This window comes from Scatophagus argus, chromosome 1, assembly GCF_020382885.2.
Source record: "Scatophagus argus isolate fScaArg1 chromosome 1, fScaArg1.pri, whole genome shotgun sequence".
NCBI lineage: Eukaryota > Metazoa > Chordata > Actinopteri > Scatophagidae > Scatophagus > Scatophagus argus.
In genome coordinates, this window is record NC_058493.1 from 26,976,999 (window position 1) to 27,004,549 (window position 27,551).

At 43.4% G+C, this 27,551-nt stretch overlaps 3 protein-coding genes across 8 annotated transcripts in view; 2 read left to right on the forward strand and 1 right to left on the reverse strand.

The window, feature by feature from the left end:
* slc22a18 (solute carrier family 22 member 18) overlaps positions 1 to 8,962 on the reverse strand; it is a 13,315-nt gene extending 4,353 nt beyond the window's left edge. Inside the window, exons 1-6 of one of the 3 annotated variants that reach the window (XM_046395500.1) lie at positions 8,831 to 8,962; positions 7,787 to 7,876; positions 3,539 to 3,636; positions 3,236 to 3,381; positions 2,974 to 3,106; positions 1,950 to 2,062 (exon numbers count right to left, since the gene is read on the reverse strand). In XM_046395500.1, the coding sequence (XP_046251456.1) occupies positions 1,950 to 2,062; positions 2,974 to 3,106; positions 3,236 to 3,381; positions 3,539 to 3,582 (436 nt within the window). In that variant the 5' untranslated portion in view covers positions 3,583 to 3,636; positions 7,787 to 7,876; positions 8,831 to 8,962. Of the gene's footprint in view, positions 1 to 1,949; positions 2,063 to 2,973; positions 3,107 to 3,235; positions 3,382 to 3,538; positions 3,637 to 4,907; positions 5,698 to 7,786; positions 7,883 to 8,830 lie in introns of those variants that run through there. The other 2 variants (XM_046395509.1, XM_046395495.1) reach the window with 2 other exon arrangements.
* Positions 6,303 to 14,279, forward strand: LOC124062613 (very-long-chain (3R)-3-hydroxyacyl-CoA dehydratase-like). Its single transcript, XM_046395523.1, has 11 exons — positions 6,303 to 6,541; positions 7,862 to 7,907; positions 8,227 to 8,300; positions 8,914 to 9,078; positions 9,347 to 9,398; positions 9,488 to 9,598; positions 10,258 to 10,385; positions 11,388 to 11,500; positions 11,594 to 11,700; positions 11,805 to 11,936; positions 12,249 to 14,279. The coding sequence occupies exons 1-11, from the start codon at positions 6,461 to 6,463 to the stop codon at positions 12,323 to 12,325; spliced, it is 1,086 nt and encodes a 361-aa protein (XP_046251479.1). The 5' UTR covers positions 6,303 to 6,460; the 3' UTR covers positions 12,326 to 14,279.
* Positions 14,280 to 14,512: 233 nt separating this feature from the next.
* On the forward strand, positions 14,513 to 26,781 carry LOC124062575 (sodium/potassium/calcium exchanger 1-like). Of its 4 annotated transcripts, XM_046395477.1 has the most exons (11): positions 14,513 to 14,829; positions 14,947 to 15,047; positions 15,131 to 15,224; positions 15,805 to 16,948; positions 19,295 to 19,456; positions 20,224 to 20,332; positions 23,581 to 23,711; positions 24,162 to 24,398; positions 24,552 to 24,641; positions 24,731 to 24,897; positions 25,395 to 26,781. In XM_046395477.1, the coding sequence occupies exons 4-11, from the start codon at positions 15,971 to 15,973 to the stop codon at positions 25,642 to 25,644; spliced, it is 2,124 nt and encodes a 707-aa protein (XP_046251433.1). In that variant the 5' UTR covers positions 14,513 to 14,829; positions 14,947 to 15,047; positions 15,131 to 15,224; positions 15,805 to 15,970; the 3' UTR covers positions 25,645 to 26,781. The 4 variants fall into 4 exon arrangements, with proteins under 4 accessions (XP_046251433.1, XP_046251415.1, XP_046251438.1 ...); XM_046395459.1 differs by having other exon boundaries at positions 14,947 to 15,224; XM_046395482.1 differs by lacking the exons at positions 14,947 to 15,047; positions 15,131 to 15,224.
* The last annotated feature ends 770 nt before the right edge of the window (positions 26,782 to 27,551 follow it).

The following is a 27,551-nucleotide window of genomic DNA, read 5'->3' on the forward strand; positions in this document are numbered from 1 at the left end:
ATGGTCTCCTGGCACTTGCTTCCCATTTGATGGACAGATATGTGACTGGTCTTCTCAAGGGAACAAGTTTATTTTCCAAACCATGTGCTAAAGTAATAGTAATAACACTTTAAAGTGTCACAAAAGAATTAAATTCAAAACTAATCTAATAAACATTTTTATTGCTGGAGGAAACCGGAGCACCCGGAGAAAACCTCACCTCTAAAAATCAAACAGAATTATGTCAGGATCAAGTAAGTCAATCAGCCAGTTCATATAATGACCCCCCCCCCCTCACTCACTAATTACAATTTTTTCCCAGTAAAAGCTAATTTGGATGTTTGTGGGACAATGGATGACTTCTTCAGCTGGACTTTTGAGGATACAGGTGGACGGTAAATCTGACGTAATTTGTCTCCAGATGGTTGTTTGGAATTTCCTGCCTTCGTGGTTGGGTTCTTCTGCTGCTCCTTTATGTTTGCTAATTCCGTGCCCAGTTTTTCAGACTGACTTTTGTACATGTTCCTCTCTGCAGTTAAGGCTTTGAGCTTCTGCTTCTGGTCCATGACCATTTTTTTGCTCTGCGAGAACTGCTCGGACACCTGTGCTAGGCTTTGCTTCTGCTCCTCATACAGCTTCTTTGTTTTCCTCAGCTCTTCTGTATGGGTGAGCAGATCTTTCTGTAAGGACTGATTCTTCTTAAGAATCGCCTGTTGGCTGACTGGTCTGGGTGCTGGGTGAGATGTCTGATGTAGTACTAAAACTTTTTTCCCTATTTCCTTCCCAAAATCTTGAGTGAATTTGTTAAGTTCAAACTTCTGTTTCTGTCTTCTGAGATCCAGCTCACACCTTTGGAGCTCCTGCCTCTGGTCTTCTGCACTGATTTTGCTGAGGGCCTTCTCTTTCTCAAGTTTCTGGATCTCCTGCTTGAGGAGATGGATTTCCTTTATCAGCTCTTTGCGTTGATAGTATTTATCGCTCAGGGTCGACTGCTGGTTGGTGATCTTTTCACGCAACTTGGAGCATTCAGTTTCGCAGGACTGTAACTTCTCGTTCAGGTTTTCTCTCTCGATAATCACCTGGTCCAGTTGTTCCTTCAGGTTTTTCTGCTTAGCCCTCCAGTCGAAAGAACTCTGCTTCAATGAATGCACCTCCTTCTTTGTCGACTCCAGTTCCACCTTGAGGGCCTCGTTCTGCTTTTGGCTCCTGCTCAGTTGTGTTTCCTGGGTCTTGAGCTTTTTACCCATCACCAACAATTCACTTTTGCAGTCTACTAGCTCTCGCCTCTGCAATTTCATGGTAGTCGTCACCTGATCGCTCCTTTGCTGCTCCACCTTCAACTGCTTAATTTCAGTATTCAAAGCCTCAATTTTTTGCTTGAACATTTGATTTTCCTTCTTGAGGATCCTGTTTTGCTTCTGCACATGGAAATGTTCAGGATATTGACAGACTAACTGATACTGTATGTTTGAGAATTTAATTTTCTTGAAGCGCACAGCTGACATTTCTGCAGAGTTCTAACACTGTTTCTAACAACGGGCGTCAAAAGATTTGAAATTCTAATGGGTTCTTTTCACCTTGTTCTGAGTTCATTTATAAGATTCCATCCAGAACGTTGAGATGTCACAAAGTAGGAAATGCTTTGATGTCTTTAATGATGGAATCCTTTGATGTCCTGAATAAAGGAATGTTGTGATGTCATAAAGGAAGTTATCATGCCACAGTAGGTAGACGTTACCATGGTTACCGAGTGGCAACACTGGTCTACAACAGTGTTGTTGAGCTTGAATGCCACGAAACAGAAAAAACAATCTAAAATGATAAAATGATCTGTTGACTGTACAAAGAAACTAAGAAATCGGTGCTATCAGGCAGGCTACATATGAATGTCAGGAAACCCAAGCCGACCACAATAGTCTGAACATGAACAAGGAGCATTTTTTACCGAGGATAAGATTACTGTGTCTTACTGTCGGTGCTGGTTGTTGGAGCTTGGACTTTGGTTGTTTTTGGGATAAATGTTAAAACCAACAATAAACTGAAGGCACTCCCCGCAGCACCAAAACACGCAGTAAATGTCTCCCTGCAAAATACAAAATAAAAGCAGTGTTAGGTGGACAAATATTTTGGACATTTCAGATTTACTACAGAAGTAGTATATAAAAGTGTTTTACAATTTTACACACAAAAAACACTCAAACATTTCACAGCCCATCCTCATTTTCATTGCATCTATAAGTTTGGTTAAAGTCCTTCTTTTTTCTTGGCCACTTCGGAGCATCAGAAGAAGCTGTTACCATTGACTATGTATAAATGGGCCACATGATTTTGGTCTCCATCTTCGTATGTGCCAATGGCTGTCAGTACACTAAACTATTAATACCTTCTGAAATATGCGGAGAACTGCAGGATATTTATTTATTGTGGTACAAGGTACTTGTGGTATTGTGGTACTCAGTACAAGCGACTTGTTTCACACTGAACACGCTCATTTCATTGAATTCATTAAAGAGTTTGGTTTAGACCTGCTCTAATTGGAAAGTGTCATGAGACAACTCATTTGGTGCTATATAACTGAATTGAATTGAATTGAAACTACTGCTAATATAAAGAGGTTAATTAGTGCAGCTTTAATATGGATGCAACAGAGGTTATAAAGTTGCTGCTGTTTCTAACTACAGTGCTGCATTATATTCATGTGCAGTGTTTTCGCTAATCAGATAAGAGTAATTTGTCTGCTTAACTTTTGTTAATCATCATACAGCAGTAAAATATAACTACAGCCTTGAATTTCTGATTGATAAATTTTTGAGTTTTAGTTTATCATTGTTAAAGCAATGAGTCAAAAACAAAACTGTGCTCATCCAAATGCAGAAAATGCTCAAACAACCAGTCGCCTCACTTCAACTGAAGGACTTCTGAAACCCAGACTGCCTGGTACAACTGTATCACTCCATCTAGACTCACATGCAACAAGGCTACAGCCACACTCACCCATAGCGTGTGTTAAGATGGCCGCCCAACGTGGAGCCAGCGATCATACCGACACCAAAACACAGACCGAGCTTAGACAGAGCATCTGCTCGTTTTTCAGGTTCTGACAGGTCTGCAACGACCATCTGGGTTGCTACAGACAGAAGAGGAACAGAAAAATTAACAAAAAGCAGGTGAAACTGCATCTTATGTCGGGACAACAAATGAAAATGAAAGTCAGATAAAATGAGTTTAGGTCATGCGTGTCCTGAGTGCTGCTTACCGGGCAGGACATGCATGAAGACTGTGGGGAGTTTGTGGATGAAGAGCATGGCAGGATGGTTTGCCACGGCCAGCAGCAGGAAGAAAACAACTGTTGAAGCACAAGCCAGAGACAAGGCCACTCGTGCTCCGAAGAGATCTGCAAACCTGCCAGTAAAACACAAGCCTGAAGCCACGAGTTTTCTGCCCGACAGGTTTGCTAGTAATGTCCAAACAGCAGCTTGTTGTGATTCATGAAGAAAAACCTGCATGCACCTCTGTACAGGTGAAGCTGTTTGTGGCGCTGACACTCCCTTGTACTTACCTTCCAAACATAGGACCCCCAAACAGCTGGATTACACCTACCATGGTTTGCAAATAACCAAACCACAAGGTGTCGAAGCCCAGTTTCTTTGCCAAATACTATGGAGACACATAATGAGAGCACATGTTTAAATTCACAGTCATACACTGCCGCCTGACGCCATGCTCAGAGCGGGTACAATCTGTGGTCGATTAGTGGTTATCATGAACATGAAGCTCACATGTCAGTGTGGCTGCCATGTGACGCAGACACGCCATCAGTCTTAAAAGTGTTATCAGTTTGTCCTCTGTGAATGTGACTTTCATACATGTTTGAGGAAGGCGGTGGCTGTGATGATGCTAGGGGTGGAGGCTTTTGGTGTCAGAAATTACGTTCTGCTGCACTTTTTATGTCAACCAAAGAGGTTTTATGTCCGTTTTCGTCTTCAAAGCAGCGCGTTAAGCAACCTCAACGGCTGCCAGTTTGTTATAATTTGGATAATTTGGATAATATAATTTTTCATGATGTTGAGGTCTGTGAACGTCTGAGTGTAACCGAGACGACATTTCTCACAGCTTACAGAATGTTTTACAAATCGACCCATCACCTGATTAATGGAGAAATTAATCAGCAGACGAATCCAGAATGGAAATAATCATTAGCAGCTCAAAATAGTTCAAAATGAACTTCAGCTCAAACGTACTAATTACAGGAGGACCCTGCATTCACAGTAATGTGTGAGTCACAATAATGTAATCATGCAGTATATAATAATACAACAGTGGCCATTCTACTGCATTAAGTACTTTTACTTTACTGTTTAAGCATATTTTCCTGATTAGAATCCAATAATTTAGTAGAATTTTCAATGTGGGGCTTTCAGTAGTGACAGTATATCCAGTATCCATTATACAGTGTGGTAATAGTACCTTTACTTGAGTAAGAGATCTGAACACTTCCTCCACAGAAAATCATTACATAACACACAACAACGACCTAAGCCAGTCTGACCGCAATAATGACCACTTGCACCTTTTATTATTCGTCAGTACACTCGTCGAAGGACATTTCTGAACGCAGGACTTTTACGTGTTTTTACGCATTTCTACACTGTGGTAAAAGGATCCAACTTGTATGACCGCTTTACACGATGCGGAGGTCTGCTGTTAAGTCATGAACTCGTAGCAAAGACAGCAACTCAGGTGGCGCATATGAACCCTCTTACAGCCACTAGAAAAGCCACAGAGCGTCTCTCATTACTCACGACATGTAAGCAAATGTGTTTTCCGTGTAAAGTCGTTTCACACCGAGTGGTTTCCTTGAGAGTTTTCACATTCACTGCACGCACGGAAATCTCGGCCTCCTGCTCTGACATGACAGAAATACTTACAGGGGTTACGGAAAACTGTAAAAACATCCATGTGATATCCAAAGCGGCGATGAGGTAAACGATGTAAATAATTTTCGCCCTCTTTTGTTTGTCTGCAATGTCAGTCTTTGAGGAAACTGCGGAGGTTTCCACGGTTGTTTCTGCTTCCCGACTCATTTTGCTTCCAGTGGAGAATGCGGTAGTGTGAACGTTATCTCCTGAAACCGCAGCAGCGACTTAATGGAATTCAAGCTGCTATAAAACCGGCATGTCAACTGAAAAATAGCTTTTGACACGATGAACTCTCACACAAAACAACCGAGCTAATCGGACCTTAACGAGACTTGTACTTTGGAACGGAACAGAGGCGACGTGGAGGCGTTACCGAGTTACAGGTCAGCTAGCTAGTTAAGAAAAAATAACATCCAAAATGAAAAATGAAACGGTGTGGTTTGAGCATTCTTCACGGGAACACCTGAGCGCGTCTCAGGCCCTGAGATCGCGATTACTGTGTCCATGTTTATGAGCTGAGCTAACAGAAGCGAAAGCAAATCCCAGTGCGAAGCTTTCTACAGTGATGCGTTCAAAACTCATACTAAGATCGTATTTTGCACATTTATGAGGTGCTGCTTTTGGGCTCTCGCTTATTTTAACGGTTTTGCATCAAACAGTGTGACGTCCCTGTTGGTTTGGTGGAAGTTACAATACCACAATGGAAAATACTCGACATTACAGTTAAATCTTCTTAAATATTCAGATTTTTTAATGTGACACAGCAGAAATAAAAATAAGGAATGTTTGTGTGTGTGCAGAGTTGTTACTGTTAGCACTGATTTTTAACGTGGCTGCTGCTGTTGTTTGAGTAGTTCTAGCTGATGTTTACCTTCTCTACCAGTAGATGGCAGCACGACTGTATTTAAATCCATTTCTGATTTGTGTCCCTGTTAATTTGTCCTCGTAATTTATACAGATGTGTTTAGTGCTGTTCATTTAATTTACTATTTGATGTTTAATGTTTATTTATAATGTAGTTATATACAGTATGTGTGTACTATACAGCATGAGGTTTTTTTTATATAATTTTAGAACCACACACTGATTTTGAAGGAGAAGAATACGTTTTAAGTATATTTTACTATCTTAAATTATTTAATTTAAGTGTCAATGCAGGGGATTTTAATGTAAAAGGGTATTCTAACAGTGTGGTATTAGTACTTTTACTAAAGTAAATGATCTGAATACTTCATCACAGTCTTTAGAGGCTGTATACACCTGGCATTAACATCCGTCTTGGGTGCTTCGATCGCAAGATGTGATCACTATACATACTGAAACAAACAAAAATAAATAAATAAATAAAAAAATTGAGGACTTTTATTTTGAAGCTGCCTACCGTCACTTCAAGATTCTTAGTTTGAAGTGCGTCAGCGACCTCCTCCCGGAAGTATGCAGCCGTCATCTGGTCCGGTAGCTTCTGTGTTGTATGGGGGAGCTGAATGGGCAACACGAATGATCAATTTAAGTAAATTTGTGCATTTTTGTGGCGTGTAGATGTCCGAAAGCACAGAGTGACGATGCAGCTCCTCACTCCTCATGTTTACTGGGCTCAGCGTCACGGAGAGATATATCTCCGGGTGGAACTGAGCGATGCCAAGGTAGGACAGTCAGCAACACCCGGCTGGTTGCTTTCAGCCTAACTTACACAGTCTTGTCGTCTCCTGCCCACACGATGTGTTTGAACGCCTCTAAACTTTGTGTGATGCTGTGGGTGTAGCATTAGCTTGCTGATTTATCGCAGGTATCGTTAGCCTGACTGTTAGCTAAGTGGTGGTGTGCAGTTAAAAGGTGGCTAAATTGACCTCCAGCCAAAAGTGAAAAACATTTGTTTGTTGTTGTTTTTTTGCTGTCTGAACAACCCGATTTGATGTACATTAACAGCCGCTTATTGTCTATCGTGTGGATCCTCTAGTGCCAACATTTATTTAAAATGAAATTTGTTGTCGAAGTAAGCAAAACAACGCTAACCACCTCCACGATTTCTGCATTGCTGGAGACTGAGCTCAAGTGTGACTACCTTGTTTTGCACTTTACAACTCGACGTGTTGACTTGTGATTTTCCACATTCAGATATTTCTTTATCAGAAGGGAGTGTTCAAGTTCCCAAGGTAATGCCATTCAAAACCTGCATTGAGAATTCTATGAATTTTAGGCTGTGGTCGCCTGATCACTGAGCCTGTTACGGACGACTTTAAATTTATTCTGCTGACTGTGTGTTTGCATTAGTGATGCGAAGTGCAGGTCCTCCTCCTCCTCCACATTTCCAGGGTCACTCGTCCTGCATCTGTGAGGCAAACGTCTTATAAAAGATGCATGACCTTTAATGGTTGCTCTGGATCTTGTTTAGCCTCTTCGGAGAAAACCTTAATGAGCGTTGAAACAGGAGAGCATCTGTCACATTACACGTTAGACCAGTTGTTGAATCAACACCTTTGTTAAACAGACTCAACAGAAGCCGAACATTATAATCTTCCAGAGTTTAGGATTTATTACACATTTTAAAGGACAAGTCCTGCTACTGCAAAGTATTGTCTGTGTAGTCTGAGCTTGGCATATCTTATTCATCAGCGCCACACAATGTGTATTAATATGACACTGAAACAGGCCCAACAAATGCATTGTTTCCTCCTGCATGAGTAAAACAGCAGTGATCAGCCGTTTTAGGAAACTGTGAAAAGTAAATATTTGTGATGTGCTCATGAAGGTTCATGTCTTCAGTGTGAACCAGTGGGCTGGGTGAAACAGGTTAGGGAAGGGAGTACTCGGACTAACACATTGTTGGTTTTGCTCTTTCCATGGGATTTGTTGACAATAAGAAAAATATGGAATATCAACAGACTTACCCTTTAATTTCCAGCTCATGGTTTGTCCTGTGCTTGTCGAATCAGTTGTGATTGCTGCCTTTTGATGTCTTTCAGAATCTCGACATCAGCCTGCAAGAAAACAACACACTTCAGTTCAGAGGTTGGTGTTTGCATTTGTGCACACGATAAGACAGAACTTATCCCAAGGTGTGCTGCAGCTGCATGACTAACGAGTGCAAATATGAAATGTAAACTATATATACAATATAAACATCTCCAGAAATAGTAAACATGAATGTCAGAGGTTAAAAATGTTGATAAGAACCAGTCCAGAGAAGATGTTTGGTTGCTTTATGGCTGTTTTGAAGTGAAATTTAACTGTAAAATATTCCACAAACTCTCACATTATTTTTGAGGTCTGGTATGATGTCAGTTTCTGCACCAAACACAAAGTAAAGCCTCATGTTGTTGCTCCACAGCACGAGGCCACGGAGCTAAAGGAGATAATGAATACGAGTTTAGTTTGGAGTTCCTGGAACCTGTCAGTCCTGAGGTATTGATCTTTTATTACTAACTAATGGCGAAACTGACTGTGATGTTGAAAGTTGTTGTTTTTGCTTCAGTTTTGTATTGTTTTAAGCTTTTGATAAAATAATAAATTAAACGCCAGAGTGCAGACGGGTATTTATTTTCCTGCATGTTATTGTTTGGCTCACTTGTAGTCACACTTTATATATCATCTCTGATTGTGTTATCTTCCAGTCACCAAGGTGTAAATGTCAAATGATTGTGCTCAGCCCAGTAATGTAATTTAACTAAAAATGCCATAAAGACCAGCCAGATTATTTGTATAATTTTTACAATATTCTGCAGATGCTTAAGATTTTCTCTCGCTGTTCAGAAAAACACTTAATTAGCTGGTACACCATAGCTTTATTATCAGTGAATTGATTTCTTAGGCCAGGAGCTGCAGGTTTTTATTCCACTACTGAACTGTCATCATGACTGAAGATAAGACCTGCGATGTTCGTCAGATTTTTTTGATTTCCTGGTATTTATGTTTGTGTGAATTCTTGGCAGTACCTGCTTTTGTGATCCACTGGATGGCGGTCTGAGTCCCTGAGGATCTGGCAGCCTTTTATCATGTTGCAATACTGTGTTTTCAGATCAACCATAAGTCCACCCAACGTCAGGTGGACATCAAGATCAGGAAGCAGGAGGAGCGCTGGTGGGACCGGCTGACGCTGCAGGAGAAGAAGCCTCTGTTTCTGGCTCCTGACTTCGACCGCTGGCTGGATGAGTCTGATGCCGAGATGGAGCTTCAGGCTAAGGTAGGAAATGGAAAAAACAAACAAAATAAAATGTTGTCTGCCACAGAAACACGCTCATCGCCTGATCCACTCCTCATTTTTCTCTGATTGGTTCGAGGTGTGGCTTGTGGGCTCAGTTGGCTCTTGGTGAAGGTTTTCCAGGCTGAAGCTTATTTCTTTGTTTATTTTAAATTGATCTTAGTTTCCACCGTATTAAAACAAGTGAAGATGGCAGTAGATCTAAAAGATAAATTGCAAAGTGGGTGTTTGATGGTGTGATTTCTTTCAGGAGGAAGAGAAGATTAACAGGATAAGCGTGGAGTCGAGAGTTCGTAAAGACCGTGAGTCACGCTGAGAAAAATGTTGTGGTGGGCCTTCAGTATCCTGGAGGGATTTTATCAACATGACTGGCGTTCTTCTGTTTCCTCAGCCTATGTCGGCCTGAAGAAAGGCTACTTGTTCATGTACAACCTGGTGCAGTTCCTGGGATTCTCCTGGATCTTTGTCAACATGACAGTCCGACTCTTCATTCTTGGTCAAGGTCAGTCCAGTACCAGCAGCCTAACAGATAACGTGCTAACGTACTTATCGACACTATGGCCTTTAAGAGGACAGTAAGTGTGATGTTGTGTGTTTTTCCTCTTCACATCTAATAATGTAAACTTCATATAACTGCCAACCATTTTCAAATCATACTGACTGTTTCAGCACTGATATCTGACCTTCCAGAGAGCTGCTATTAGATCCTGCTCGAGGTGATCAAACACAGTTTGTATTTAGTCATCCTATTGTTAGTTACATTATACTTGTGCTTTATTCACTAAAAATGTGTGAGAAACTGAAAACAAAGATAAAAGCAGAACTGGCAGAGATAAAAGATAAAAACAGGAATAAAACTAAAGCAATTGTACCCCGTAATAGCTTTTGAGTTTTATGGACTAAATAATTAATTTTGGGGCTGAATGTTTATGCAACACAAAAACAGCAAAGAGACGATTAGCACCACTGAGCAGTAAAATAAAACGGAGAGTGAGAGAGCTCCGTGTTTTTTGTTTGTGAGGGGCTATTCACAGACAAACAGAAACAGGAACACGAGCACACAGCGGGGATTTGTTTTGCAAATGATGACGATTATGGATAGTGATTCGTGCAATGTGCTGCTGTTTAATTCAGCCTGTTTGTTCGTCTCGCCCTCCACAGATTCGTTCTACGACACCTTCCACACCACGGCTGATATGATGTATTTCTGTCAGATGATGGCCGTCCTCGAGGTCGTTAATCCCTTGCTGGGTCTGGTTAAGACGGGATTTTTTCCTGCTATGTTACAGGTAATACAGTGGAGACCGTCCCAAACCCGGGTCTTCAATCTGCTGCTGTAACAACCTCTTCCCACCAGGTGTTGAACCTGGCTACAGGGATTTGATAAACCCATTAGAAATAAGTGACTGACTCCTTTTCCACTGTCAGTTTGCCTTAGTGTTTTTCTTTTTTTTAACTGATGATGGAGGAAGTTTAAGAGTTTTAAATCTCAGACACTGACATGGAGGCTGGTGTGTTATTTCAATCCCTCTTTCAAACTCCACACAGACTGAGTGCCGTTTGAGTTCTGCTCCATTGTTGACGATGGGAAAATATTAACGTGCCAGCATCCTTCAGTGTCCTAACATCTGATGAAAATTAGTGGATATGCCCAGCTGCTGCTGTTCCATCACCGCCCATTGGAGCTACTGCAGAGTCATTCGACCTGGGAGTGAAGGCTAGTTGTACCCTTTCCCACTGAAGACGAAAGCCAGATGTTTGTGAGGTTTTCTGTCTGGCGTGGAAGCAGTATTAGAGAAGTCGACCTGGCTCACAGTTGTGATTCACTTATTAACTAATCCTGGTTATTGCTAGGAAAGAAGCAAAACTGGCAGTCAGTGGCGAGAAGAGAGACATGATATTCATACAGCAGGCCAGTATCAGAAATGTGTACAGGAAAGCATCCCATCACGCTTCTCACACATCACAGGTCGTACACATCAGCATGCGTCTCCAGGTGACTGGGAGCACTAATGCATGTGAGAATAAAGGCTGTATGGAGCCTTTTGTGGCTCCGGTGGGAGCTGTGTGAAGTCTGATAAATTGCTGGATGGAGCACCTCTTTAAAGGCCTCCGTCTGGTTGCTCTGTGGCCACCATAATGCTGATGTGTGATTACAGTTTTTGAAGTGGTGCACATTGGCTCCAGCAGAGCCGACAGCAAAGCTCCAGGGAAAAGTTTTACCTTCAGTTTTACCACTGAACTGAACTTGAATCCGAGATGTGATCTCTTTCTGCTCTGTGACGTTGCAGGTGGCCGGCAGGAACGTCATTCTGTTCGTTATCTTCGGCAGCCTGGAGGAGATGCAGAACAAACCCGTGGTCTTCTTCGTTTTCTACCTGTGGAGCACCATCGAGATCTTCAGGTGAGCTCAGAGCACCTTCCTCCCCTCTCTGGTGTCTCCCTCTGCGTGTTGTCGCCTACTGTAACATCAGCTCTTCCTTCTCTTCCTCATCAGGTACCCCTTCTACATGCTGGCCTGCATCGGCACAGAGTGGAAGCTGTTGACGTGGCTCAGGTACAGCCTCTGGATCCCGCTGTACCCACTGGGGGTTGTGGCTGAAGGTTAGCGACTAGTTTGTTATGTCGACTGACAAAACGGAGGCCTGGACCAAAACTCCTGCCGTTCGTTGGTAGTTTCCGCTGACTGCGTTTTGTTCTGTTTGCAGCGGTGGCTGTGATTCAGTCTCTGCCCGTCTTTGACGAGACTCGTTTGTTCAGCCTCCCCCTCCCGGCGGCGCTGGGACACTCTTTAAGCTTCTCCTACACCCTGCAGCTATACCTGATCTTCATGTTCCTGGGTGAGACAACTGCTCACATACTAACGACTAACACAATAACCACAAACAAAACAACTAACACAAGGAATGTTTTAAACTAAGCCCAGGATACTTAAAAACTACTGACAGCATTCTGGGCGTCTTTCATTTCATTTGCCTATGCAAACGCGTCTCTGTAAACTCCGTCCTTGTGGAGGAATTAATGAATTGCTTGCAACGTCTTTAAAGTACTGCTGTGCAAACAGAGCTTTTTAACTGATCTTTTTGTTATATATTTAGCATACAGCTTCCATTGACTTCACCCTGACACAGGTCTCTCCTCCTCCTCCTCAGGACTCTTCATCAATTTCCGACACCTGTACAAGCAGAGGAAGAGACGATACCGCTCGAAGAAAAGGAAAGTCCACTGAATGATCAGCACACGCTGTGAACCGCCGTCCACTTCAGACAAAGCAGCTGTTTTATTTTTGTCTAATTGCCTTTACTCTTCTTCCTACACACACACACACACACTGACTGCAGGCCAGATGTATAAACGATGCATACAACAACTGTGTGTACACCCCCCCAACCACCACCACCACCACCACACACACACACACACACACACACAGTGTTTTCCAGTTTCACAGCTTGTGTTTTGATGTTTGGAGCTGCTTCCCTGTTACTGGTCGTTTCATTTGATCCTGAGCACAAAGTCAAGCCTGTTTCAGTATGAGCTCTGCAGATTAGTCACTGATTGACGTTTACTGCTGATGATGATGGTTGAGGTGTTACCGTGGTGATGACTTACAGGCACGTATGATGAGTTAATGGTATGGGCCCTGCAAATAGCCACAGCTGTGAGTCACATGTCATGACAGCCGCTCTGTATGAGAACCTCGCTGATGACACACTGTGTCAAACTGCACTTTTTCTACTCTGACTGGATTAATGACTGCTGGAGCAGCAACACACATCGATATTCCAACGTCGTGGTGTTTAAGGTCATTTCTGTCTGTTTGTGTCTAATTGTGTGCCTGTTGGGTGGTGATCAGTACATCAGCTAAATGTACCCACGAATCTACGCAGGGACAACAACAGTCAAGCAAGGATTTTCACACCCCTGGCTGTCAGTAGCTTTAGACAACGTACCATAGCGCCCTCTACTGACCAGCCACTTCTGGTCAGGAGTTTTGTGCACCTGGCCCTGGGCGGTGGTGAACTGGTCACTTTGTCCCTCCACTGGGTGAACTGGTAACCTTGTCCAAACCGGATCCTGTAATCCTTCTGCAGCAGCTCGATGACGCACCGCCGACCGTCAGCTGAAAACTGTGTGCTGGTGGATCCATCGCTTTCCGACTGAGTTTGAGTTGACGTTTATTCTCTGAAACTGTTCATACTTATCAAGATTTCTGTCTGTCTGCTTTGTTCTGTCTTATGTCTGATTTTCTTGCTGGGACATGTAGGATTTTTTTTTTTTGTTTAAAAGTTACAATAAAGTTACATGTGTTTTCACTATATTCATTTTAATTCATATTATTCACACTATTTATAGAATTAGAGGACTTGTTGGTTCAAAAATAACTTTGTTACCCTCCAAATGGTTCTTCAGAGCATGTTTTAATGGAGTCTTTAAACCCATTAATGAACTTTGTATAAACTTTTGTTTTTATACTCTCTGCTGTGGTGCGTTCACGGATGCTTTACTGTCTGTGAATTTAGAATTTACTTCATTGTTTAAACTGCAAAAGACAAGAAAATTTATATAATCATCTCCCTAATGTTCAAGTTTGCTTGTGCTCTTTTTGGTTTTTTGTTTTACTGTATGAAAAGCCTTCAAAAACAAAATGCTTTTTGTCACCATCACTTTGATAATTGTTCTTGCAAGTATTAAACTCGCACATTCTTGGAAAACCAGTCAGTAGTGATGTACAGTTTACACAATTTGGAGTTAAAAAAAAAAAGTTCAAACAAACACTTTAATGCTCATGGAATAAATAGAAATGAACTCAGAAGCCTGTCAGTCTGAGCAGGTTTGAACCAGAGGAAATATTCCAGAAAGTGAAACCAGTTTCAGTGTTCACACCAGACTTAAAAAAATTTGTGCTTATCCTCTAAGTTTAGAATAGAATAGAATAAATTTTTCAGTTGGGAAAATCTAAATGTTGGTTTTTGTGGTCTGTTTGTTCATCATGTGATTTATTCAGCTTCCTGCTTTTTAAACATTAGAATGAAAGATGTCAGTGAAATCATTGTTCTCAGGAAACCTCATACTGTTGGCCGTTTTCATCGTCACACACCTGCATGAAAACCTGTACAGAGTTACAAAGTCCTGCAGAGGATTAACAGAGGCAGGAAAATAAAATCTGATTCATCAGTTGAGCAAATGTTACATTTGTTTTTATTTAATTTCTGAACTGATGTCAGAGTTAGCATTCCTTCTTGTCTGAATGAATTTTGTGCAGCGCCCTCAGGTGACGTGATTTTCTGGCGTCCTGACCCTCAGGTGTTTTCACTTCGCCTGATTGGAACTTTTCTGTGTAGTTGCACAGTTTGATTGACGTCTCCTTGACTCTCTTGTTAGTTTTATCTGTTAGAGCTTTATCATCCTTATTTGGACGTTAGGGTGACCCAATTCAACCTCAGCAGGTAGCCAATCAATACACCTGTGGATGAGGGCTGAGCAGGTGAAATGTTGACTCGTTTTGAAGCTGGGTAATGCTGATAAAGTGATTTTTATTGCTTAGTTTTAGATAATTTGTAAATGTATTTAATGAAAAGATAATGTCACCATGAGATTTATCTATTATTGATTTATCTATCTATTCATTGATCCATCTTTACTCGAACTGAACAACTCTGTTCGCTAACCGCAAAACAGTCGCATTAATATCAAAATTTGTATGACAACTCCATCTTTCCATCAGTAAAAGTAAGTGGAACGGACTTTCCACTTTCCTATGTTGAGGCCACACCTAACCACACCCCAAAACACCGACCAAACTCCTCCCGTCAGCCTCTCAACGTATAATTATTCTACATCCAACAGGCGCCGCGCTCCTCCGAGCTTCCGCCTCGAACTGGCAGCTTTGGCCAGCCTACCGCTTTGAATGTTGGTGTATTGATACAGCGTTATGTGTGAAAGGGAAGGTGAGAGGTGTTTGGCTCCTAATCCTCTTAGCAGCATTATGCTGAGCCTCGTTCAAGCCCTGACATGCGGTGCGCCCTTGTAGCTACCCAAAACCCGGAGTCAGCATCTCTGCGTCCGTTACGCACAGCTGGGGCGACGGTCCGCAGCGGCGAGGGGTCGAGCAGCCGGCGGTACAGGTAAGACCCGCACCAGCACTCACTCACGCTGCAGCTCTCGGGATTTTTATTGTCTCTTCAGTAATTATGTTCGGACGGTGAATGAATGTAGACTAAAGGTTTACTTCGACCTTGCTTGTTATAATCCACGCTGGTCTCAATTACTCTGCGGTTACACCTCAGTCCGCCCTTCTCAGTCACAGATCTGGCGGTTTCATGAACACGGATACCTTAATGCACTCCCGTTTGAGTCAATTAATGTTAATTGTCGTTTCATCTCGTTCTCTCCCTGCGCGCGCTCACACTGTGACGCCAAATCTAATCAATCGGGATCGATTGCTTCGTTTATGATGCGAGTCCAGTTTATCCTCATCGTTTTAGCATGTTTGACGTGTCTTCACTGGACTCCTGTTTTGTGAGGAGCCAAGCCTGAGTGATTGTGTAGCCATAGTAACAGGTGACTGTCTGCATCCCCATCAGCGTCCAGCGCGCGCACACACACACGCACACACACACACACACACACAGCTATGCAAGCAGAGAGGATGTTGAAAACACACACGGTCGTGTTGTTTTTCAGCTGTGTGTTTTCTGTTTTCAGTCCTCCCACAGGTTGAACCTGCCCACTCTGTAAGATGAAACACACCGCATGTACGTGCGTGTGTCTCTTCCTCGTCGGTGGCGTCTTCTCGTCACATAATGATACTGGAACTCTAAAGCAATGCATCTGACATAACTTCCTGTTAGGAGTCGAGACCACGAGGGCAATGAACGTGCACAGTCCTCCTCCGAGGAGGCTCAGGCGCAGCCGCGTCCTCTTCTTCATCTCAGGTGTGCTGCTGTGCCTCGTATACACACTGACTCTGAAGGCCAGGCTGTCACAGCCACGAGCCTCCGCCCAGACGGATGACGCTCTCCGAGCAGAGTGGGGTCACGATGACGCGGTGCAGGTCAACATTCGGGAGGTGATGGCATCCAATGAGACGGAGGAGGAGGGGGAGGAGGTTGTCTCACCTGAGATCACCAAACCTCCCCTGGTGATAATCGTCAACAGGACAGATATCGAACAGTGTATCTACGTAGACCCTAAACCTCCCCCAACTCTGCCGCCACCGACCACCACAGCCACCCCTCGTTCCCCGCTCCCGCCTCCTCACAGGAAGGGCGACTTTCCCGAGGACCTCTTCTCAGTGGAGCAGCGGCAGCAAGGCTGGGTGGTCCTCCATGTGATAGGCATGATCTACATGTTTGTCGCCCTGGCCATTGTCTGCGATGAGTTCTTTGTTCCTGGGCTGGAGGTCATCACCAACAGGCTGGAGATCTCAGACGACGTTGCCGGGGCGACCTTCATGGCGGCTGGAGGCTCTGCCCCCGAGCTCTTCACCTCCCTGATCGGCGTCTTCATCTCCCACAGCAACGTGGGCATCGGCACCATTGTGGGCTCGGCCGTCTTCAACATCCTGTTTGTGATTGGCATGTGCGCCATCTTCTCTCGGGAGATGCTGCACCTGACCTGGTGGCCGCTCTTCAGAGACGTAACCTTCTACATCCTGGACCTCATCATGCTCATTGTCTTCTTCCTGGACAACACGATCATGTGGTGGGAGAGCATCCTACTGGTGCTGGCCTACATCAGCTACGTGAGCTTCATGAAGTTCAACAGTCAGATCGAGCAGGCGGTCAAGACTCAGCTCAACAAGCACATGAGTATCGTCAAGGTGTGGACTGCAGAGGAGCCGGAGAAGGTCAGTCTGTGTCTTCCAGATTCACATCAGGGGCCAAAAAAGCAGCTTAAAGACTGGTGTTTCTGGTTACACTGATCTCGGGGTGGGATGCAGTGCGCTGAAATCACACTGAGGTTACAGAAAGCTGCGTATGTGTTTTTAGTATACGTAAGTTTGAATAGCTAAGCAGAGATGCAAACTGCTGCCTCTCAGCTCTGAACATTCAACAATCAGCTCCAAATTAAAGCCAGTTTGCCTCCTGCTCTGATGTGCATCAAATCACATCCGCCTCGAGCTGAAATGACTCGGGTGTCTTCAGCTTCAAGTTGGAGACAAATCTACAGAAAATTAGTCCACAAGCATTTTGATAACATCTTTTAAGTCATTTTAAAAACAGAAATAACAAATATTCACTGGTTTCAGCTTTTTCAATGTGAGTATTTGCTGGTAAACTCAGTATCTTTTGAGTTTTGATTTGCTGAGGAAGACGTATGAACATTAACTTTGTGCTCTGGAAATTAGCAATGGTTTTTTTCTACATGTTCCAACATTTCAAAGACAAGACCACAGACTCGATTAATTGGGAAAATAACCTTTAAATCAATACAAGGAATATTTTTCTGACAGTCGAGTTAAATCATTTTAGTTTGTACAACAGTTTTGTAGCATGCAAACACAATAAAATCATCAGAATATTATCCAGTGGATAAATTGAAAATATTTAGTCTTAGTTTAAGGGTTTTTAGCTGTTTATATTCTGTATTTTGTCATCAAACACCATGAAAGGAATTAACATCAACACACAAACACACTCAAAGTCCTGCCGAGTACCACATGTGGTTTAATCTGCCGCCGAGAAAAAGTGCTGTTTAGTTGTGACTGCTGCGAGTGATGAGCTGTTTTAAGACATTTCTGGGCCTTTTTTCTGAATCAAACAGAGCCAGTTAAACCGAGTTCCTCTCTGTCTTCAGAAGGAACTGATGGGTTTGGGGCTGGGAGACAGCTTAGAGAAGTCAGCAAGCATTCAGGGGTGAACCCAAACATTGCTGGTTTTGGTCTTTTCATGGAAATCTTTGTTGATGGGGACAAAATAAAACCAGCATTATCCTCTAAAACTGTTGAATCAGCTCTAACAGGTGTTCATTTTAAATCGTCGTGCTGTGGTTCCACCCCCAGCAAAACACCGTAAGTAAACCAAACCAAAGACGTCTCTGCAGACCTGTCGTTGCAGAGCGACTTCCATCCGTACTCGGTTTACCGTCTCCCCTTTCATCTGGCCACAGTTGCGACTGCAGTCTGCTCGGATGCATTGAGAGATGGACGGTGATTTGTGGGTCTGAGCAGGTGACAGCCTGCATTTGTGTGAAATCCTTTGATGGTGCTGAACAGAAGGAGTGCAGGTGTCGCAGACATCGCGTCACAGCCATTGAAATGTCACTCTGGTTTCAGTCGGTGTTGAAATACCACAATGCAGAGATGTCGTTTAATAAAACGACTCAATACAAAGGAATAATGGATTTGTTTTCCATTGGACGGCTGCAGACTAAGCAGCCCCCTGTGGCTGAAGGAGGGCAGTAAATGTCTGAGTCTGTAGTTGGCATGCAGAGCTGTGTTTCAGTATTTTGAGTATTGGCGGCATGTTCTCCAATTAGCCTGAAGCACGTCTGCAGTATGGATGTGCTCCTTCAGTTACAACGCTGTGCATGCTGCTACATTAATGGGTTTAGAGTTAGTGGAACTCAAAAAAATCCTCAGGAAAGCTGAATGAATTCATTATTTCAATTTTTCACAATCCAGTATCTTTTTTGAGTAGTTTTAGTCTGATCTGTGGTTCAGAGAAGATGACCCCTTGAGAGAAATACTTTCTGGAGTTTTAGATTTCAGCTTGCTGCTCCTAACACCACCTGTGAGGTATTCTGCTGGCCGTCTCCATGACGAAGGCGTCTGTTGTAAAACGTGGAGGCTTCAAGCACACGTGTTCAACCTGGCAGCGCAGAAGATCTTTACAGTCAGCACTGTTTTAAGATGGACACCCAACATTAGTCACCAGTTCAGTGTATATGAATGGTGATATTGGTGATTTGCCTTTTGCTCACATTCAGATTACTTAAAACTGACTGTATTTTCCCAAAGCTCAGTGCGAGTCTTCCCTCCGCACTTTGCCCACAAACCACAAATCATGATTCTGATTTGAAAGGTTTGTACCAACAAGCCTCCCACAAAAAATGTAAAGGTTAAATGACAAGGTTACTGAGATGTTCCTACATGAGATCCAGTGTTTGTGTCAGTGTGCACGGTTTTACACCAGTGCATGTAATCTGAATTACTGATGCCGACGCTGTTAGCTGATTTAAGTTGTCTTTACAGGAGAGTGAAGCTCCTGCAGCAGCACCTCCTGCTGCTGCTCCTCCTCCCACTGCTGCACCAAAAGCTGAAGATAAATCTAAACGAGAGGCCGACCCACCTCCGAGCAGTCCTCAGTCCAACAAACCTCCATCGGATCCGCAAGAGGACAGAGCGAGACTCAGGGTATGAAAAAAAACAGACGTGTTTTTGTTGTTGTGGACTGGAGTTACACTCAGTCAAGTCCAAAATTACATCCACTTCGCCTTGACCTTAATAACAATGAAGTCAAGGAAAGACGTGAGGGAGAATTCATTCGGACTCCACTGAATCCATTGGCGTTTCACCAACTCCAATCATGGCCGCCACTCAGACACTTCTGGTGCGACAGCAGCTTAGCCCTCCGCTAACTTGCCTCTGCATCCTTTCTCTCAGTTATTCCTTCCTGAGCAAAACCAACTAGTTGATAACAACTTCCTGCTTTCAGCTACATTTTTGTTGTTTTCAGCTGACGCACACATTAACACGAGAACCATGAGAAAGTTTTACCAAATATGAGCTCAGTGGTTCCACAGGCTCCACAAAAAAAGTCGGCATCCTCATTAAGTGATGTAGCTGATCTCTTCTGAAGATGTAAAGAGCTGCTGTTTCTCTCTGACCTCAACCCCATGAAGATCTGCTTCAGGCCTGGACAATCAGTGTTTAAAGAAGGGCTTTAAACAAATTTTCAGAGCTTCATTTTCCACCTTTTTTTTTTCTTTTTCTTTAGTCCTGAAGTTGGTGATTCTCCATTTTAGTGTGCATTGCAATTAAACCTGCACATTGCAAAGTGTTTAAATGCTATTTGGAAGTTTTTTTTTCAGCATTTAGCTGTCGTATTGCAGGGTATTTCCTATTAGCTGCATATTCAGATGTTATTGCTGCAGTCTGATTGGACGTCTGCTGGCCTGTAGGTGCGTCCGGTCCTGCAGCGAGGCGGCAGCTCGGCTTCCCTCCACAACACCTCGCTGAGGAACACCATCTTCCAGCTGATGATCCACACGCTGGACCCTCTGGGAGAAGGTAACATGTCATCTGTAAAGGGGTTTTCCATCAAATTTACAGTCACACTCAAAAGGCAAAACTGTCCCCTTTGGGCTGCTGTAGTGATTTGATGGAGGCAGCTTTTCCTCTGTGGTGTTAGTTTTTATGTCTTTCTTAAAGCCTGCAGTAGCTTTAAGATAAATATAAAATATAAACTTTCTGAAAACAAACAAAAGAAAATTTGACATTTAGGAAGAAACAACAGCTTTTCATTAATTATTATGTGAGAACCTGTGAAGTGTATTTTCTAAAATATTTCGTGTTTGCATCTCAGGGCCACCAAATAATCGAATACTGCCTGGCTGAATGTCTACTGTCTCTGTTAATCAGATACACTCAATAATAAAATAACTAAATTAAATTAAACTAAATAAATAAGTCAACTTTATACTGCACAGTCATTTGCTGTAGCACATCATCACGATATCTGAGTGAACAACTCCTTATTGGTTATTCTGCTTAAAATCAGGAAAGCTAATCGTCACGAGAAGCTGGAGGAAGTTCATTTTTGGCATTTTTGCCAATGACTCAGCTCTGTTCATCCTGTATCCTCCTGTAAGTCAGGGTTGCGTGTTGAACCACAGCGACCTTCAGCCCGTCCTCAAACTCACCGGGCCGTCGTTCCTCGCACTCAGAGCACTTGGCCACCGCTGATCCTTAATCAGCTTTTCAATACAGGCTAATAAAAGCTGGATAAGAGCCAGTGTGCTAGCAGAGCAAGCTCTTTATCTGTATGGAACGAGTGCAGAGCAGAGGGAGAGGAGCTGAGAGCGGCTCTGTGCAGCTGGATCGTATCTCATTACTGGGGTAAACTGTCAGCATATCAGAACGTGAACCCCAGGAGATTTAACTTCCTGATAACTGAATCAGTTTTCTGCTCAGGTACATGAATTCACATGTGGAGCAACAGGCAGGAGTGTACTGAAGTAAAAATACATGCTGGAAAAATACTCGGTTCCAAGTAAAAGTCCTGCATTGAAAATGTTTTTAAATCCAACAATTTAAAACGCCGACAAACCATCTGAACGGCCGCTGAACAGCACAGACATGTGATACCAGGATCAGTTTGAGGAGACATGAGATGCAGCCATGAAGATAAATACATGAATCTCAGACGGCCCAGAAGTTAAGATTGTTGCTGTGGGTTTTCATCCTAGAGGCGACCCTCAGAGGGGCCCTTAAAACCCCTGGCCCCCGGAGAGCCAGAGGAGGTAAGAGCGACGGGAAGATGTCGCCTTGCTGCCGTTTCCCGCCGTGTGTCTCCTTGTGGTTGTAGCCCATCTGTGCTTGTGCTCGTTTGGTGATGAACTCAGCTGCCTTCATGTGGCACGAAGCTTCTTTATTTTTTGCCATCAGAATTCTAGCAAAATTCTTAACCTTGAAAAGCACTCAGAAGCAAGGCCTCATTTCATGCATGTTGTACATCCAGTTGCATGTAACTGAAGTGTCACATAACGGGAGGAGACTGATAACGTTGGGTGTTTTCTGATTTGTGTCTCTGCCAATCAGAGACCTCCTTTAATGGTGATGTCAGAGGGGAGGAGTCGGTCCAGAGGAAAGGTGAGGCGTTTTGGTGTCACGTCTGTTGTGCTCCATCTGGACTGTCCCAGAAATCTGAAGTCTGAACTGGTTTTGTTTCTGTTAGATGGATGGTTGTCTGTTTGCATGTTTGCATCCACTTGTTCCTGTGATCCTGTGGGGACCACTGACCTTTTTCACACACATATAAGACATAAGACATAAGAATACAAAAAGGACCTGTAGTGTCCCAACACTACGTGCTAAGATTTAATGAAAAATAAGCATTTTATGGAGGTGTGTGGGGTTAATAACTCACTCCTGTGCTCAGTTCAAGCAGCTCTGTAGTGGTTTTGTTTTCCATGTCACCGTTTTTACAGAATGGCCAGTGTGTGAACACAAGGTCAAAGGTCAAAGGCATGTTGATCTGGTTGGACATCTTGACTGATACACAAAGGACACATGTTATCTGAGCGACGATTCTCTCAATTCACAGCAAAGAACAAAGTAAAGCCTATGAGCGTCCCGGTCGCGGGAAAACAGAGCGAATCCCATCAGCGCCGCTCTGAAGGTGAGTTGTATGATGCTTCTGTCGCTCGCAGTCAACACAAACAAAACAGAAGACAGTCGGAGCGTAGGATCAAAGAAGTTGTTGTCTTCAACCATCATCTGACGTGACCCGGGCTGACGAGTCAAAGTTTCTAAGTTTTAGTCGCGTTGCGTTTTTGTCGCGACTTACTCTCGGCCTCTGCAGGAAATGAAATGCACCGTTAGTATGAACGAAACTGCAGATTTCTCTGGATTTGAACAATATATCATGTGTCATTGTCTTCTGCATCACTGATAGATTCTCCAAATAAAATGTGTGAAGAGCTGTGTGTAGTTACTGTTCAATTAACTGGCTTAACATGAGGGCCAACGTCAGCTAATTAGCTTTCATGACCGTAGCTCTTTAGCGAAGCAGCTTTCGACTGAGAGAGTGGCAGCAGTATGCTGATTTTTCTCATCTAAAAGCTGGCAAACCGGCACATTTTATAGGAAGCCTTCTTAACAATATTCCGAAGCTCAGATCAAGAGACAAATGGGCACTTCCTGTCCAGTTTTGTGTGCTGAATTTGGCGCAGCTCCCATAAAAGGTTGGTTGTGTGTCGATTGTCAGATGGGTTTGGGGGTTGAATGAGGTTGTTCTCCACAATCAGTGCAGCCTCTCAGCCAGAGTTTGTGCGTCACATTGTGGAGTGAGGAGGTGCTTCAGAGTCTGAGGGGCTGCAGGGCGCCTGGAGAGGCCTCAATGAGCCCGATTCAATCAGCCCCGGGATTAATATGCAGATGGGACTGAATGTGTGTCTGTGGATGTCTTTTCCCTCGTTAGTAGACCGTGTTTAAATCCAAACACTCCAATCACTCCACTGCCACTTCACACTGGCCCAAACAGCATAATAATTTTATGAGCTAAACATTAAAATCATTTGTGTAGCCTCACATTGTGAAATAAACAGCACTGAATGTTGATTAAAATGAGATGAAAGGCAGCACCCACAGAGGATTTCTGAAATATGTGCGGGCAGTTTTAGTTAAGTTGATCATTTCCACTGACTTATTGAAAGTTGAGACACGTCTCGACCAGACTGGTGGTGAATCACTGGGTATAATTACTGGGTATCTGCTGTGTGGATGCATTTGGTTCCAGAATGTTTTCCTTCCTCCAGATACTGATCACAAGCCAAACACCGAGCAGGTCGGCACAGCAGGGGGCGCTGCAGCCGAACCGTCAACCTCACAGCCTCAAAAGACAGAAGAGACGAGTGAGAAGACGCCGGGCCAGCAGGGGGAGTCAAAGGTACACAGAGATGATTTCAGCCCGGTAACAGAAATGTTAAGAACGGAGAAGCTATCAATCTGAAGATTCAAAAATCTGATTCAGATTGGGGAAATTATTTTGATCCTCCAGCTTTAAAGTCGTAAATTTTAGAAGCACTTTGTTGACTAAATGACCCTTTATTTACATGTTGCCACCGTTCTTCCTGCGCTGCTGCAAAACCAGCGTCTCAAGTACTGCATTTAAGTACAAATTAGAGGTACTTTACTTGAGTTTTGTCTTTAGCTACCACTTTGTACATTTCAGTTCTTCAGTACCTTCATCTAAAAGTTAGTAAAAAGAAAAAGTAACCAATGTCGATTCCTGTTATGCAGATGTGAGGATTTGAAGCTTTCCCCTCCTTTTGAGGCGTCAGTTTTGCCAAAACGAACTCCTCTTCTCTTTGACCTGTTCGACTCGTCTCTGCTGCAGGAGGCGGCAGAGGGATCGGAGGGCTCTGAGGGCAGCGGTAAGGACGAGAGCGGTGACGAGGAGAGCAGCGACTCCGGCGAGAGTGAAGATGACGAAGAGGAAAATGGGGAGGAAGAGGAGGAGAATGAGCCGTTGTCTTTGGAGTGGCCTGAAACCAGGCGCAAGCAGGCCACATATCTACTCCTGCTGCCCATCGTGTTTCCGCTGTGGCTCACGCTGCCCGACGTCCGCAACCCGGTGAGACTCCAGTGCTTCAAGGCTCACATCTCGTATGTCTGAGATTTGTGCTGCCACTCAGTGATATGAAACACTTAAATTGTCTTTATAATCTGGGTCTGTGCCATACTGTTCTGTGGCAGTTTCTGTGAAATTTTCGTTTCTGCCTTCCAGGCATCCAGAAAATATTTTATCATGACGTTCCTTGGCTCCATCCTGTGGATCGGAGTCTTCTCCTACATGATGGTGTGGTGGGCTCATCAGGTTGGTTGACACGTCCCACCAGTCACATTTATGGGAGGTGGCATTGCTAATGAACATTCGTCAGTGGCTTGTTCTCATTCAAACAACAGGTGGGTGAGACTATGGGCATCTCAGAGGAAATCATGGGCCTGACCATCCTAGCGGCCGGGACGTCCATCCCTGATCTGATCACCAGTGTGATCGTGGCCCGGAAAGGTCTGGGGGACATGGCCGTGTCCAGTTCAGTGGGCAGTAACATCTTCGACATCACTGTAGGGTGAGTGACTACAACTCCTGTTCTGTATTAAGTGCAGCTGGAAAAGAACTTTAGGATTTAGGGATATACAATATTTCTTAGATGAAGAAAGCTTGACCGAACCACTAAATTTACCTGCACATAGATGAATATGTACAGTATCATCTGCAGGAAAATGGGAGAGTATTACATTTCTGCATTTCTGTAACCATACAGGAGCTTCTGTCGACAAAGTAAAATGTAAAGGACCTAAAATCGAACCTTGAGGAGCCCCAAAAGTAGCAGAGGTAGTAATAATAGAAAGCAGCAATGGTGAAAGTAGGACTAAACGTTCTGCATTCAAAATCCTACTTAAGTAAAAGTAGTATTAGCGTGATGTACTTTAAGTATCAAAACATCCCCTTTGACCGATATTTATGACAATTAGATGAGAAATGCTGGTGATCCATATTCACCCTCCAAAGATGTCAGCTAAGCTGTGAACTTGACAGAAGCACGTGTGTCCTCTCTGGTTTTAGTCTGCCGGTCCCGTGGCTGTTGTACACGCTGTTACACAAGGGCGAGCCCGTAACGGTCAGCTCCAACGGCCTGTTCTGCGCCATCGTGCTGCTCTTCCTCATGCTCCTCTTCGTCATCATCTCCATCGCCGCCTGTCGCTGGAAGATGAGCCGAATGTTGGGCCTCACCATGTTCATACTGTACTTTGTGTTCCTGGTCCTCAGCGTGTTACTAGAGGATCGCATCCTCATCTGCCCCATTTCCATCTGAGCTGACGGTCTGAGGCGGAGAGCGAACAGCACCGCTGCACATGACTTAGTATGTCCACATGGGATCAGTACTGTACGTAGGATTCATTAGATAGAAGAATGAAGCCAAAGGCTGACCCGACGCACAGTAGACACATGGTAGAAACACAGAAGAAAATAAACGAGCAGCGATGCTAAAGGGAAAGTCCACTCTCAACGATGTGGTACATAATCAATCTGCCATTTAACAATAGTTACTTTGTGTTAACTGTTGTATTTTCTTTATTTACCCTCACAGTCCCAAAATGCAATGCGCTGCATTGATTGATGCACACATTACAGTACCCGTCACTGATGAGTCAATTTACTGGTCACAATAAACTAGCATGTCTGCTGTACACAGTAGTAAACTAGGGAGTGATTTCGTAATCCTGGCGTGCAAACTATTATCTTTAAATTCCACTCTCTGCTTCAGTAATTGTTTTCCTACATTTCCCAGCATGCATTTACACAACCCCTTGAGACACAGCCTGAATTGCATACAGTGCACAGAGGTAATTCAGTCTTAATGAGAAAGCAAAGTGTTTAATGAGGCTTTCGTAGGTTTCAGAGTGGGACTCATATCTGCATCACCACAGGGCTTGCTTTATTCTGATGTTTAAAGAGAAAAAAAATGGTATTGTTCTCATTATGCAGCATTATGCTTGGCAAAGGACAAAAAAAGCAGGAAACTATTCAGAGCACACATGCATGTGGGCTGTCCACTGTGTTAAAGTATTTATCATTTTACTTTCAAATAGAATTAATGCTGAGAGATTTAATGCTTGCTAATTTACATCATTGCACTTGATGGTGCTGGCTGTCTACTGGTGTTTACAACCTTGTTGGCTTTTATTTCCCCTGCGAAAGCCGTTTACCAGGAGTTCCTCCTCCTTGGAGTGAAATCAGTTATTTCTCCCAGTGTTTTCTCCCACTGCCGTCAACCAGAGGCTGAAGCCCAGAAACGCCCCAAACAGGGCGAAATACGAAGAAAATAAAATAAAAATACAGCCAGAGGGCAGCAGAGTCTGGGGCAGAGATAAGGAAACCGCCACATACCTCTAGTGGGTCGCAAGTGATGATTCAGAGGGAGTACTTTTGAGTCTGTACACACAAGGTTTTTTAGGGTTTTTTAGGAGAGAAACGATCCTTTTTTGACTTACCGAGGACTGACACCAAATCGCAGAATACAAACATGTGGATGTAATGTCAAACAATCTCTGGCTTAGCCGTGTGTTTTGGCGTGGAGTTTCCCTTTAACATTGTGAGCGTCACGCTTATGGAGCCTGAGGTCACATTAATAGGTCAGTTCAATACATTGTGCCCATCACAGCGGTGACAGCGGTTCAGATTCACTGTGCAGCAATTCAGAACAAATGGATGCAACTTCAGTTTCGTGTTCCTAAAACTCCGTACTCAACCAAACTTGTGTTTGTTCATGTTAAGTGTATTTAAAGAAAGAAAAAAAACAAACAAAAAAAAAAACAGAGCGTTTTGTGTAAACAAGTATTTCATTCTGTCAACATGTGGAAAGAAACCGTGACTGTGTGTGTGTGTGTGTGTGAGACTGTCTTAGCTGATTGGTGTCATGTTGTCAGTTGTTACATCTTGTTAAAAGCTCTTGTCGGATTGAAGTGGATGCAAACATGTTATTGTTGATAGGAAAACTATCAATATTTCAAATTAAAATTATTCCATGCTGCAATAAATTATTTTTTTAACAGTGAGTTGTAGTGTTTTTGAGTGTGTGTGTGTGCATGCAGTGGCCCTGTCAAATCATTTACACCAGAAAACAAAAAGCCAAATGGATGAAAGAGTAAAATAAATGCTGCGTTTCAATCTAAATGCTAACGTTAGCATGCTAACAAACATCTAGCGTCTAACAGCTAG